The sequence below is a fragment of the Trachurus trachurus genome (genome assembly GCF_905171665.1).
Source record: "Trachurus trachurus genome assembly, chromosome: 4".
Lineage (NCBI taxonomy): Eukaryota > Metazoa > Chordata > Actinopteri > Carangiformes > Carangidae > Trachurus > Trachurus trachurus.
The window spans coordinates 29,835,673-29,850,724 of record NC_139898.1 but is presented as its reverse complement, the minus strand read 5'-3'; the positions used below and the strand labels follow the sequence as shown (position 1 = coordinate 29,850,724).

Here is a 15,052-nt window from a genome sequence, read left to right as displayed (position 1 = left end):
TGCCAAATTCATCTCAAAAAGTTATTGAAGTTTTTTTTGTTGTTGTTGCATTTTTACATTAAAATCCATGTATTTTCTCTTCCTGCAAAACAATTTCAACAGCTTTATGACTCATCATGGTGTCAACAAATTCCTCCCCAGCTTCTTGTTTTTACCAGATAGCCTATATGACATGACAGGAGCCGTTTCAGGGTATCTTTAGTGGGGAACTAAAGTCTAAACCCAGGACTCAACATACCATTGTTTACAACTCCATAAAAGTTGAACATTAATAATTTAATGGGGCAGCAGATATAAAGAGCTGATCATAGAGGGTTATACATTCAGAAAACTATTGACAACAGCTGGAAGATGAGGTTAGTTGCTGCTTCTTCATACCTGTACTCAGTGACATCATTAATTCTTTCTTTCTTTCCATTTCCTCCCCTCTCTCTTTTATTACCCTTATTTTCTCATTTTACTATCTTCATGTCCTTGATTTCTACTTCTATATCTTCCCTTTTTCTCTTATTCTGTAAACCCCCTATTTCATGAATTCCTTATTTCCTTCCCTTTCATTCATTTGTTGATACTGAATCTCTTGTTTCTTCTGTCCGTACTATTTTTACCCATGTATTACATTTCTTAATCAGTTTCAATACATGTATTCCATTCCTTCTCCGTTTCCTTATTCATTTCTAATATTATTAAAGCAGATATCAGTGGAATGTTTTTGTTAATATAAGTCCTAAATAGTCCTATTTTCCGTCAGCAATCACTTACATGAAGTATTTCAGCCTAAACACGAGTCTCTCCGTCACTCTGCTCTGCTGTAACCCGAGGAGAAAATTTTCCTTGTGGGATACAAGTGTTATCCAATGAGGAGAGAGAACGGCATGAAGGGCGCCGCCAAGGGATGCGCGTGAATGTGGTGACGTAGCACGAGGACCAATTGATGCCTGACAAGGGCGGGGGCTGCTAACTCATGGTGCGTTCACGGAAACTCGTACTTTGTGTTTTTCCTTCCTGTGAAGTCATACCAGTTCGATCTGGTACGAGTTCACGGGTCGGAAGTAACGAGTGGCCGTTATAGGGAACTTTCACAGACAACAGGACGGTAAAAACACGAGCTACGGGTTACCTGGAACGCTACCAAGTCGTAGTTGTGACTTGAAGCTGTAACTTCCGGTTTCAAAAGCCTGCCTTGAACGCAGCATTAGCCGAAACGGCCGTGAAGCTGTTATCTGCTTTAAATCTTTAAATGTTTTATTTTCCTCCTAATACTTTTTTCTCCTCTTCAGTTTTTCATCTTTCATGTCTTGCACTCTTCTTTACTGTTGTACTTCTCTGTTCTGATATTCCCTACTCCCATGCATCAATTCCTTCCTTTATTCTTCAATGAATTAATAAATTAAATGAATAATGTTCCTCCTTTTGTTCCCCACCAGTTCTGCTCAGAGTGATACAACACTGAAGGACAGACTGGAGGCCCTGCAGTGCCACTTCACCTGGGACATTGAGCCCGAAAAGCACAAACTTTACATTCTCAGGGACACTCTGGAAGACATTGGGACTGAGGGAAATAGTTGGTTGGGTCACATTTACAACCTGCAAGGGTTCATCCATTACAAGCTGGGGTGCATCGAAGAGGCCTGGAGTTTCTTCAGCAGGGCTGCAGAGGCTTTCTGCCAGATGAGAAACTCAGACGAGGGCCCCTGGTTGGTGGTGAACTATGGAAACAAGGCTTGGCTGCACTACCACCAGGGAGAACGAGCTGAGAGCCAGGCTTGTTTGTCAAAGGTTGATGAGTTAATGAACAAGTATTCATCTCTATCACAGGATGAGCTCCATCCAGAGATCTACGCTGAAAAAGGCTGGACTCTGATGAAGTTTGGCCCAAACGAAAAACTACTGGCTGAGGACTGCTTCCAGAGAGCCATCAGGATGCAGCCAGATATGGTGGAGTGGCAGACCAGCCGCGTGTTGGCGCTAGCAGATAGGGGCGGCATCTTAGGGCAAATGAAAATTGCCATGCAACAGGACCCAGAGAACCTGTACCTCGCTGCTCTGTACCTTGAAGCTTGTGCCACAAAGGGTCAGAGAGTTGAAAGTGAAGCCCGTGAGCTGGCCACAAAGGTTTTGAGAAACCCGGTTAGCAGCTACAGTGGTATCGAACCATTACTGAAGGTCTACAGAAACTACATATCTAGGGATGAGGCTATTAATTTGGCAGAGGAGGCAATGAGAGAACACCCAGAGAATCGTTACCTGAAGAGGCGTGCTGCAGTCTGCTACAAAATCAGGATCTTCAACAGCGACAGTCCCCCGATGAACAGCACGATCGACAGAGCGATCACTCTGCACAGAGAAGTGATTTCTCTTTACCCTGATATTTCGCTTAAAAGAGAAATATTCCTTGCAAACATTTGTGCAAAATCAAACCACAACCAAGCTGAGGCTGACCAGATATACAAGAAGCTGCTACAAAGCGTTTCTGCTCTACAACCTAAAGGGGCTCAGATGCTCTACAATTACTATGCAAACAAAGTATTTGCAATTCGTCCATAATAGGGCCTACGACTCCATAAGATACCACATGAAGGTAGCAAAGATAGCAACCCAATCTTTCTTCCGTGACAACAGCATCAGTACTCTGCGGAGGATTGAAGAAAGAGGGAGAAACCGAATGTGTGGAGAAATCAGGGATTTTCTTGCAACTTTGCAACTCTAAGAGCCGATAATTAAGAGGAACATGTTATAGCTCAGTTTCACAAACCACCAGTTGGCCTCCAAAGGTTTTAACGTCAGTCTGAAGACCCTCAATTTAGAGAAAGAGAAAAACATTGAAAGAATCAAAATGACCTTGAAGTGATCATCACCTTTTGAACACAATCAATGTTGTGACTAAACCAAATCTTTCTGTTAACAATTAAAAACTACATTTTAATATGAATAAGGGCCCTAGTTTGCTGGCGCAGCGCAGGTGGCGCAAGGTAGCGCAGCTGGTCTAATGCAAGTTTCGACCAGCGCAGCTTAGCGCAAAGTCAGATTGGAAGATTGGCAGATCGCGCTGCGCTGAGATAGGCGTGGCCGCGCAGCAGGGGGAGGCGTCACAGATTCAGCTTGGTGCAGTGGAAGTTTCCTGGGAAAATGTCTCGCCGAGGTTGCGCTGAAAGCTCGCCACCTCCAACCAGGTCTAGTCTCAGCGCAGGGCGGAGCGCAGCAGGTGCAGTGGAAGTTTGGCTGACTGACCTGCAGTGCACACACGTCACCAAGACCTCACAGGCAGATCTCCACAGTTCCAGGCACATTTCAATGCAATAAATATCCACAATAACCACTATTTAATGCAACTAATGGAATCAACACGTGAATTTATATCTATATAGATTGTCCCGTCACATCTGACGTCAGATCAAAGCAGAGATCAAAGGCTGTCGGCGCGTAAAGGAAACTCCACCTGAATTAACACAGCAGGGACGAACTGGCACTGATAAGCAGCTGTGGATGTCCCAAAAGCAGGACTGAGGGTGGATGACTGCATGTCGCTGCCGTGTTGAGACTACGCACTGCCGTTGTGATGATCGCTTTATTTATTTATTTACTTATTAATTCAATAGAGCGCGAGCGACCGCATCAGGCAGCCGTAATGAAAAACAAAACACAAATCTTCATCTCTCTTAGTCCACCACAACAGCCACGGTGTCAGATAGTCAGTATATAGCCTACAGTATACTCAGCATCTCTATCACAGAAAAAAAAGAGACGGACAGAGAGAGAGAGAGAGAGCGCGTCCTTTATGCTGATTTCATCCAGCATGGTGTTTGTTTATGTTGTGATTAGTGTAGCCTACACCTCTCATCTTGCTTACACAGGGTTTGAATAAATGTGAGTTTCTTTATTAGTTTATTAGTTGTTGTTTCTTACACTGATTCTCAGTGTATCAGATCAAACCTGATTAAGGATATTAGTATTATTATTAGTAAACTCATTATTGGTCACTCTGAGCTCGGACCTCCGGACCAAAACAGCTGTTTCCTCCTGGGAGAGGTTCGGCCTCTGGCGTCGCTGTTTCCTCCGTCCATGTCAAAGTATAAAATGACAAACTTGCAGCGCGCATCACCCGCCGCGCAGTTAAAGGCGAGGAGAGGAGCTCCTTTGATTGGTGAAGATCTGACTCGGCTGTGTCAAACCCACTCCACGCCTTTCTCTCCTCCTCCTGTCTCCCTCCCGCCCTCTCTCCTCCCTCTTCGCCGTTTGCGCCGGTGGGAGGGACGAGGGGAGGGGCTGCGCTGGTCTAAGTCGGACTGCGCTGTCCAGCAAACTTGCGAAATGGACCTGGACCACACCCCGTTGGCGTGGCGAAGCTGCGCTGATGTTAGACTTCGCCCGGTCTACGAGACTAGGGCCCTAAGTCTTAAAACTGATATAACCGGATTTTGTAATTGTACTAAACTGTATATTTAATTTTGTTTAAACCTCTGCTGTTCATTGAGCTTAAATTGTATTTGTAATGTTTTGTGTGCAAATATCAAATCAAGAGCTTACAGTATGAACTGACTGCAGTGAGCAGGTATAGTTCAATAACAATAAAACAATAATAAAACACACCCAGCCACTGTTTTTTCATTTTAAACAAATATGAGATGTGTCTCATGCTAATGTGAATATCAGACTTTAAAAGATAAAGTGTGCAACTTTCTATGATTGTCTGAGGATGTTTTAGAGTAGACTCTTATAAAGGAAATTTACTTTCCAGTGCAGTAGAGAAATAAACACTTCAGTTTCAATAATATGGCCGTCACAGTTGTTGGTGCACAGTTCGTAATAAACCTGGGTTATCTTTTGAAGCCAATCGGTACGTCTCCTGCCTCTGTGTGCCATATAACAGCTGCACCTGATTGGCCAAACACTGAACCTGGTGAACGGTCTGGGGACATGAGATGTTAAGATGGAACAGGAGGAAAGATGCACAAATATCTTTGACGGTGGACAGAGTTCCTACATTAAATATTTAATCATTTTCAGTGGAAAATGGGGGGGCTATTTATTCTGCCTGGTTCCCGCCTTCGCTCTCTCTCCCTCCCTCATCCCCAACCAAGGCCTGATGTGTGAACTAGTGTCTCTGCAACCTTTTGTTAAAACCTTGTGTTAATTGTTACCGTAGCCTGGAGGAATGAGAAGCCCTTTCCTTTAACCCTTTGTCTCCTGTTTTTCGTCTGTTTTTCATCTGAGTTAGGTTAGATACCTGTGTTTTGGTTTTCTTTGTTTTGAGTAGGACAGATCAGGGAGAACTGAGATTTTGTTTGTTGTTTTGGGCAGGATTCTCATCTCTGAGCAAAATAAAGGCTACTGTTTAAATTGAAAACCCTGCTCTTGGCCACTTTTCTTGGGGATGGGAGGAGCGAGGGGGCTCAAGTCATGTTGCGCATCCAGTTCCCCTAGGCTGGGACGTAACACTCAAACCAAGATGGTCAAGTGCACTCACGGACTGAGCTCAGTAGTAAGGAAAAAAACAAGTAATATAAATACAATAAATAAATAAAATAGTATATTCTCATCCATTCATCGTCTCATCCATTCAGTCACATTCATGCTATCATACACCATACCATACCATTTACTCAGTGTCATTGTATGCATTAAAAACAATCAAATATAAATTGCAGTGCATTGCATGAGGGATTAATATTATTGAGTCATGTTGACAGATATTAGTGGGTTTGTTTTCAAGAGGTAAAACAAAATATCTAAATTCAGACGCTGCTGCAGTGCTGAAATATCAGGTGTCATTGTTTGCTACCTGCAGAGTGAAGTCCCTGTACCACTGAGTCTTTCTCCAGAGTCAGTCTGATTCTGATCTAAAACCATTTTCTGCTCAAGTTGAATGTGTGACTTTGCTGCCCTCTAGTGAAGGCATCATTGAACTGCATGTTTTATATTTGCGCTCTGGTTCTGCAGCAACATCACCAACCTGTTAGTGGCAAAAATGGTGCTAAAAAAATTGCCACATTATTTCAAAATGGCTGCCTTCCTGTTGCGTTAAGAGCAGGGGCACAAGACTGGCCAACAGTGGTGTAAAGTAGGAGTTACTTTGATGGAGAAACGGATGGTCTGCCATGAGTTCAGTGAAAGGTTTAGGCTGGTTGAGTGAGGAGTTTTCACATCTAAACCTGAGTCCAAAAAGTTTCTATTTGACGAAATTGAAAGGGGTTTGCAGCTCACAACGTGTAGCATGAGTCAGGACTGCACTTGGACTTCAATGTTTTGACTTTTGGTTAGCAACAGCTGAAAACTCAGATTGGCACGTTCAAAGATTAGATACGTAGGTAGGTGGACTTTGGATTCATTGGTCATTGACTCAGGGCGTCAGAAAGCCAGATATCTGAGCTCAGATCTGTTGAGCTCTGACTCAGTCCTTTTCTTGTGGGACAGACGTGTCCTCGAGTGTTTCTAGTAAAATGTTATTAATTGTTCATCTGCATGTTGATATTTGCCAAATTCATCTCAAAAGGTTATTTAAGTTTTTTGTTGTTGTTGCATTTTTACATTAAAATCCATGTATTTTCTCTTCCTGGAAAACAATTTCAACACCTTTATGACTCAACAAATTCCTCCCCAGCTTCTTGTTTTTACCTGATAGCCTATATGACATGACAGGAGCCGTTTCAGGGTATCTTTAGTGGGAAACGAAAGTCTAAACCCAGGACTCAACTCCATAAAAGTTGAACATTAATGATTTTATGGGGCTACGCCCAAAACAGCAGCAGATATAAAGAGCTGATCATAGAGGGCTATACATTCAGAAACCTACTGACAACAGCTGGAAGATGAGGTACCTGTACTCAGTGACATCATTGATATTACATTTTGTTCTTTCTTTCTCTCCTTTTATTCATTTTATTTCACTAATTTTACTTTCTTCACGTCCTTATTTTCTACTTCCACCATATCTTCCTTTTTATCTCTTATTCTGTAAACCCCGCTTTCATTCATTCCTTATTTTCTTCCCTCTCATTCATGTGTTGATACTTAATCATTAATGGGGCAGCAGATATAAAGAGCTGATTATAGAGGGTTATACATTCAGAAAACTATTGACAACAGCTGGAAGATGAGGTTTGTTGCTGCTTTTTTGTACCTGTACTAAGTGACATCATTAATAATTTTTCTTTCTATCTGTCTTTTTTTCTTTCCATTTCCTCCCTTCTCTCTTTTATTCCCCTTATTTTCTCATTTTACTCTCTTCATGTCCTTGATTTCTACTTCTATATCTTCCCTTTTTTCTCTTATTCTGTAAACCCCCTATTTCATTAATTCCTTATTTCCTTCCCTTTCATTCATTTGTTGATACTGAATCTCTTGTTTCTTCTGTCTGTACTATTTTTACCCATGTATTACATTTCTTAATCAATTTCCATACATGTATTCCATTCCTTCTCCGTTTCCTTATTCATTTCTAATACAGTATTATTAAATCTTTAATTTTCCTTCCTACTTTTTTCTCCTCTTCAGTTTTTCATCTTTATGTCTTCCACTTTTCTTTAGCCTACTGTTGTACTTCTCTCCATTACTTTTTCTCCTCATTAATTTGTTCCTTTATTCCTCGAATGAATGAAATTAATAATATTCCTCCTTTTGTTCTCCACCAGATCTGCTCAGAGTGATACAACACTGAAGGCCAGACTGGAGGCCCTGCAGTGCTACTTCACCTGGGTCATCGAGCCTGAAAGGCACAAACTTTACAGTCTCAGGGACACTCTGGAAGACATTGGGACTGAGGATGGAAATAGTTGGTTGGGTCACATTTACAACCTGCAAGGGTTCATCCATTACAAGCTGGGGTGCATCGAACAGGCCTGGAGTTTCTTCAGCAGGGCTGCAGAGGCTTTCTGCCAGATGAGAAACTCAGACGAGGGCCCCTGGTTGGTGGTGAACTATGGAAACAAGGCTTGGCTGCACTACCACCAGGGAGAACGAGCTGAGAGCCAGGCTTGTTTGTCAAAGGTTGACGAGCTAATGAACAAGTATCCATCTCCATCGCGGGATGAGCTCCATCCAGAGATCTACGCTGAAAAAGGCTGGACTCTGATGAAGTTTGGCTCAGATAACAGGCTGCTGGCTGAAGACTGCCTCCAGAGAGCCATCAAGATGCAGCCGGACATGGTGGAGTGGCAGACCAGCCGCGTGATTGCGCTAGCAGATAGGAGCGACTTAGAGCAGATGGAAATTGCCATGCAACAGGACCCAGAGAACCTGTACCTCGCTGCTCTGTACCTTGAAGCTTGTGCCAAAAAGGGTAAAAGAGTTGAAGGTGAAGCCCGTGAGCTGGCCACAAAGGTTTTGAGAAACCCAGTTAGCAGCTACAGCGGTATCGAACCATTACTGAGGTTCTACAGAAACCACATATCTAAGGATGAGGCTATTAATTTGGTAGAGGAGGCAATGAAAGAACACCCAGAGAATCGTTACCTGAAGAGGCGTGCTGCAGTCTGCTATGCAATCAGGATCCTCTCCGAAAAAGACAGTCCCCCGATGAACAACATGATCGACAGAGCGATCACTCTCCACAGAGAAGTGATTTCTCTTTACCCTGATACTTCGCTGAAAAGAAAAATATGCCTTGCAAACATATGTGCAAAATCAAACCACAACCAAGCTGAGGCTGACCAGATATACAAGGAGCTGCTACAAAGCGTTTCTGATCTAGATCCTAAAGGGGCTCAGATGCTCTACAATTACTATGCAAAGCATTTGCATTTTGTCCATAATAGGGTCTATGACTCCATAAGATACCACATGAAGGCAGCAGAGATACCGGCCCAATGTGGCTTCCGTGGTAGCAGCATCAGTACTCTGCGGAAGATTAAAGAAAAAGGGAGAAGCCGAATGTGTAGAGAAATTGGGGATTTTCTTGCAACTTTGCAACTCTAAGAGCCGATAATGAAGAGGAACATGTTATAGCTCAGTTTCACAAACCACCAGTTGGCCTCCAAAGGTTTTAACATCAATCTGAAGACCCTCAATTTAGAGAAAGAGAAAAACATTGAAAGAATAATATAATTATCTTGAAGTGATCATCACCTTTTGAACACAATGATGTGACTAAACCAAATCTTTCTGTGAGCAATTAATAATTATGTTTTAATATTAATGAGTCTTAAAACAGTTTTTTTTTGTAATTGTACTAAACTGTATATGTTGTTGTTTAAACCTCTGCCGTCCATTGAGCTTAAATAATATTGTATCTGTAATGTTTTATGTGTGCAAATCAAATCAAGAGCTTATGAACTGACTGCAGTGAGCAGGTATTTCAATAACAATACAACAATAATAAAACACACCCACTGTTTTTTCATTTAAAACAAATATGAGATGCGTCTCAAAAACAGATGTCACATTGAGAGGACAGGCCTGACACACAACCGACCTGCTGAAGAGCTACATTTGATTTTAAAGTAACTTATCATCAAGCTAATGTGAATATCAGACTTTATACTAATTTCTATCTGTGTCTGAGGAGCTGCAACTTTTTATGATTGTCTGAGGATGTTTTGACTCTTAAAAAGACAATTTACTTTCCAGTGCAATAGAATAATAAACACATCAGTTTCAATATGGTCGTCACAGTTGGTGCAGTTCATAATAAACCTGGGTTATCTTTTAAAGCCAACACTTCCTCATACGACAAAACTGTGCAACATTTGTCTTTTTTTTCAGTGCATCAAATCACAGGACACACTAACTGCAGTAAAATATCTTCTCCATTCACAGTTAAGAGACAAAAACCCCACCTGCCCCCGTCTCAAAAATATATACCTATAGGCTTAGGCTATATATAGTATAGTATATATATATATATATATATATATATATATATTGCAGCTTTAGAAATTAATACAATTTAAGGATTCAGGGTTTTGAAGATGATTTATTAAATGATAAATGGGTTTTGTGGTGAAGCTCTTGGACTAACAAAGTCCCTCTGGTCCAGTCTGATATGGAAAGAAGGATGCAGTTATTTATCATTGAACTGACCTTTACTACATTATTCTCTATGAAACAATGGGCAGCCGGTGTCTGAGATGCTTTAGTCCTCAGACTGAGTTCATGGCTCATGAGAAACATGAAGTTCGTGCCCCGTCTTGACTCTTCGCGCCGTGTGCAGAGCAGGTCAGAGCGTCACTGTGAGGTGACCAACAGTTCATGGGGACAGACAGCCTACTAGCCTGTGGAGGACGCCGCTGAGCCCAGGCCGCTCTGCTCCAGCTCCGCTATCACCAGCATGTGTTTGAAGTCCGTCGGCTCGTGGTTAAACGTCTCCACCAATCGGTACGTCTCCTGCCTCTGCGTGCCGTAGAACAGCTGCACCTGATTGGCCAAACACTGAGCCTGGTGGACGGTCTGGGGACGGGGAGGACGGACAGACGGTTAATTATACAGAGACAAAAGTATTCAGACTTGTTACACACCAGGCAGAAATCAACATGAAGTGTTTTATTTAAAGAAAAAGTACCTTGTCAGTCAAACCATGTACCATCAAACATAATATAATAAGAAATCTATAATTATGTTTTTTTTTTTTTATTATTGCATGTATCATTATTGTTTTCCATTATTCATTCATGTATGTATTTTTCCATTCTTTCGTATATTCACTGAATAATCACTCAGTTGATTTGTTACTTTCTTTTTAAACTTATTTTTGTTATCATTTCATTATTCCTTATTTTCTTGTCTTCATTTGTAACATTTTTTAAATGTTCTTCATGGGTGAGGTTTTCATATAAGCCCTTCTGGGTCTCCCCTTGGCAAATCCCAATCTTAATAATTGTAAACATCCTGAAGCTTTAAAGCACAACTCTTCTTCAGTAACTACAGAGGAACTGAGGAGCAGAACTGAGCACAGTGAGCACTCTGGTTGTTGCTTATGTCTTAACTGATTTAAAGGAGAAACTCTTAAATACTGAAGTGAACATTTTAAGGAAACCTTGAGTCATTTTGTGCAACAGTTTTTTTTATTCTAAGGACATTTCAATTTGCACTTTAAAAAAAAATCTTAACATAAGTGTTTTGTGCCGCTGACCTGAGGACTGTTTCTGAACCAAACCTTTGCCATGTGTTAATAACAGAACAGCAGTCAGGGCTGCTAATTAAACGCAGCCATAAATCACTTACTATAAACTTTGGGTCCATCTCAGCCGTCATGAGGACGACGCCCTTCTCCTCCTTCAGCTCCGGGTAGTGGTAGAGGATCAGCTGACTGGGAGCGTTCTCCCCCATCGTCTGGACAACGACGACAAGCGTTACAGCTTAAATTAGATAAATAAACTCTCGCTTCACTTTTTACAGAGATGTTTAAAAGCTTATTTCATATTTAAATATTTTAGGGATGAAAGTTGAAGTAGCAGTTCTTTTTTTCACTGAGAAAACAATAAAGTTTTCTTATTAAAGTTTTAATAACAACTTCGTCATTCAGCTCTGAAGAAATGCATGTAGATCTAGACACAGTCACACTTCACAGCTCAGAGTCAGGTTAGACTGGAATTATATATTATATATTTGGTTAAAAAAGAAAAGAAAAAAAGGATCAACAATCTGACAGTGTGAAGTGTGAGTGTCCGTGAGCTTCACCTGGACGTTGATGAGGGAGGTGAAGTGCAGCTCGTGTCCGGACCACTGACCCAAGAAGAACTCGTATCCTTCCCTCTGAGGCAACGCGTAGAGGAACTGAGGGAGGAGAGAGAGAGAGAGAGAGGTCACCATGGTGATAAGACCCTGGCTGATTGATTGGACCGTACTTCATGATCAGATCGTTAATAAGCATCATCATCATCATCACTTCTCCTGTGGAGTTTCTGCGGCAGTGAGCTCACCATGGGGCAGGACTCCGACCTCCTGAGGATCGTCTCATAGATCTGTGTCTGCAACAGAGAGGAAGACGAAGGTCGTTACATCATTAATATCATTAACACACGTGTGCTAATTGTTCAGCACTGATGGATCTAAGAGACTGTGTAGAAAGATAAAATACAATCTGTACCAAATGTTTTGTTTAGTTTTGCTGGCATTACATGAAGGACATCGAATCACATGCAACTATATGTATAGTTTGTTCTTTATATTCTTATCTATATGTTGTTATCGTCACTGTGTGTAATGCTGCTGCTGCACTGTAATGTCCCAGCTTGGGATCAATAAAGTATATCTATCTATCTATCTATCTATCTATAGAAAATGTCAGAATAAAAGACTATCACTAAGTTACACTGTGGATCTTGATATAAAGAGAGTAAAGAGTATTTATTGAAGGCAAGACACCAATTTGCACAGAAAGCACAGAAGTAAATTGACTCACCGGGATGACGGCGCTGATCGTGTCTTTAGCTGAATAATATTTCATCCAAAGCTGAGAGAAGAATAAAAAAGAATGAATAAAGAATGAATTAACAGGCCCAAACAGGTTTTGGTGTTTCATCCAAACCACAGGAAGTGATGCAGTCAGTGTCCCACAGCCTCACCTCTGCCACCTCCTCGCCCGTCTTGTCCCGGATCAAGTCCATGTTGAGGATGGAGCCCAACGTCTGAAGAAGAGATAATTACATAGAGAAAAACACAAATTAACATCTGGGACGATTCAATAATTCACTTTAAAATCCAGAGTACGGCCATTCAAATAAAGCAAACATATGGTAATCTTATGCTCTTCCTCTCTTCTCACCTTGTTCTTGGTGAAGCCTCCAGATGCTCCATCGCCGGACGCCATCTTGTCCCTTTTCTCCAGCTGCAAAGATTCAAACAGACATGATCAAAAGTTAAATTAACCCAGAGAGAAACATCAAACTGATCCTTCTTCACTGTGCGTGTGTGTGTGTGTGTGTGTGTGTGTGTGTGTGTGTGTGTGTGTGTGTGTAAATGTAGATGTTTGGTATCTCCACCTCCTGCTCCATGAGCTGGACGAACTCCGCCTGCTTCGAGTGTCCCAGCACCTCCTTCTTGGCGTCATGACGAGTCTCCAGTCGGACCTTGTACTCCTGTGGTTTGCCGCTAAAAAAAAAAAAACCCAAAATAAAAACATCAGTCAAAGACCAGGCAATTAACTTATACTTAAGCATTTTGTCAACTGTTTTTTAATGTGGTTGCAATAATTTGCATTTCGGTGCACATTGGTTTTCATTCAACCTGACTTCCTACATTACCCAGAATGCCTATGAATTAACAGAAGAGCACTTTATCATACAGCAGATATTAATGAGCTTCATGAACCATATTCATATACATTAATCGTGGATCAATAGCTTGAACTCATTAGGGGGGTTCATTGGGCATGTCCAATAAAACTATAAAACTTATGACCAGAAAAATAGCATATTTCTTATCCGTAACTAGTAAAGAATCGTTATGATACCACCACCGATATATTATTTTTCTGGTTATAAAAGTGTTATAGTTTTATCCGACATGCCCATTGACATCATAACGATTCCTTACCGGCTGTAGATAAGAAATGAGTTGATCATCACCTCTACAAATCGTCAAATTGTTTCAATAGGCCTTCTTCTTATGTAGTAACAACTCAAAACCATCAATAAATTAAACATTAAGACATTTTAATGAGTAGAATATTAAATGTAATCATTTAATTGGTGTTGCTTGTATGTTATTTATATTTTTACCATTAAATTATCCTAGGAGAAAAACATAAAAACACACATTTTTTATCTTGACACGATGATAATTCTTGAACCGAATTAATCATTATATAGCCAAAACTACACAGAAACATTTTGCGATGATCTAACTAATATTTTCACTCATAACAAAGCAGATTAATTCTTAAATAACATGTTTTGTTAACGTGACACCGGTCCTCGTCCAGGCCGCTCACCTGCGCAGCTTCTGGATCTTGTCCTGGTACTTGTTGAAGAACGGGTTTTCCTCCAGGTCCGGTTCCTTCCGCACCGAGAAGGCCCGGAACTGCGCCGGCACCAGGCCGGGGATCAGCGGCCTGATCCCGGGGGCTCTGACCGCTAACATGCCCCGGTACAAACATGACATTTGGAGCACAGCGGCCGCCATGTTTCCATCGCTCCCGTCGCACATCGATAAGGTTCCGGGTGGGAACGTTGTTTTATCATACATTGGTTCCGCGAGAAGGGGATTTATTTATTTATTTATTTTGAGGCATAACATAATGATTTTTAATCCTACGACTATCCTATTCAAACATTTTGTCATGTTTCTATTAAATTCTAATCTATATAAATCCATTGGTTAATTCTACCAGAATAATAAAATATATCAAAATTCTAAACAAGAAAAAAACGAGAACACTCAGAAAACAAGATTGTAGCCTACTAATAGGACCAAAATGAAAATATATTATATTTTTAATAATTAATGACTTTTAGTTAGTGTTTATTATTAGTATTATTAGTAAGATATTCAAATCTAAAAAATAAATAGTGCTACTATTATTACTGGAAACTACTACAACTACAACTAATAATAATAATAATAATAATAATAATAATAATAATAATAATAACAATGATAATCATAATCATAACAACAATATTAATTTAAACTTTTAAAAAAATAATGCAATGATTTTGTTGAAAGCAGTTTCTTTAATATACAGTATGTTTATATGATATACTATAATATAATATCATAATGTATATATGTTAAAGCCTATCATATGATATACTGTAATAATATAATCAATATGCTGTTTTTGTTTTTGTTCATTTCAAACAACTGAAAATAAGAAAATAAAAAACAGAAAGAGAAACGTTTGATGGGAACGATAACACATGTTCATGATATTTGATTAAACAACAAGATGAATTTCCCTGTGTTCAGAAATAGAAAATAATAAAGTTAAATATCTGTGTGAGTCAAAGCTGCTGCAGTGATTCACATCTGTTCACATCTGTTCTGTGAGTTCTTGTCCTGACATAATGAGACCAGTGGAGGTCACTGCAGACCTTCACTGAAACCTGCTTTAATCTTCAGTTCCCTACTTCGCATAAACGCAGCTTTTATTACATTAGAGCCCTCACTGGTGTCT

General features: G+C 40.5%; 3 protein-coding genes across 3 annotated transcripts; 2 read left to right on the top strand and 1 right to left on the bottom strand.

Moving 5' to 3' along the window:
* Window positions 1-1,401: 1,401 nt before the first annotated feature.
* Window positions 1,402-2,547, top strand: LOC310985340 (interferon-induced protein with tetratricopeptide repeats 1-like; the record flags this gene model as incomplete). Its single annotated transcript, XM_083970915.1, has 1 exon — window positions 1,402-2,547. The coding sequence occupies one exon, from the start codon at window positions 1,402-1,404 to the stop codon at window positions 2,545-2,547; it is 1,146 nt and encodes a 381-aa protein (XP_083827041.1).
* A 4,262-nt stretch (window positions 2,548-6,809) lies between these two features.
* LOC310985339 (interferon-induced protein with tetratricopeptide repeats 1-like) lies at window positions 6,810-8,913 on the top strand (the record flags this gene model as incomplete). The annotated part of the gene is made up of 2 exons (XM_083970914.1): window positions 6,810-6,814; window positions 7,632-8,913. The coding sequence occupies 2 exons, from the start codon at window positions 6,810-6,812 to the stop codon at window positions 8,911-8,913; spliced, it is 1,287 nt and encodes a 428-aa protein (XP_083827040.1).
* A 976-nt stretch (window positions 8,914-9,889) lies between these two features.
* On the bottom strand, window positions 9,890-14,082 carry atpaf1 (ATP synthase mitochondrial F1 complex assembly factor 1; the record flags this gene model as incomplete). The annotated part of the gene is made up of 9 exons (XM_083969861.1): window positions 9,890-10,383; window positions 11,158-11,265; window positions 11,614-11,709; window positions 11,856-11,903; window positions 12,338-12,388; window positions 12,501-12,563; window positions 12,701-12,763; window positions 12,918-13,026; window positions 13,868-14,082. The coding sequence occupies 9 exons, from the start codon at window positions 14,080-14,082 to the stop codon at window positions 10,204-10,206; spliced, it is 933 nt and encodes a 310-aa protein (XP_083825987.1). The 3' UTR covers window positions 9,890-10,203.
* Between the last annotated feature and the right edge of the window lie 970 nt (window positions 14,083-15,052).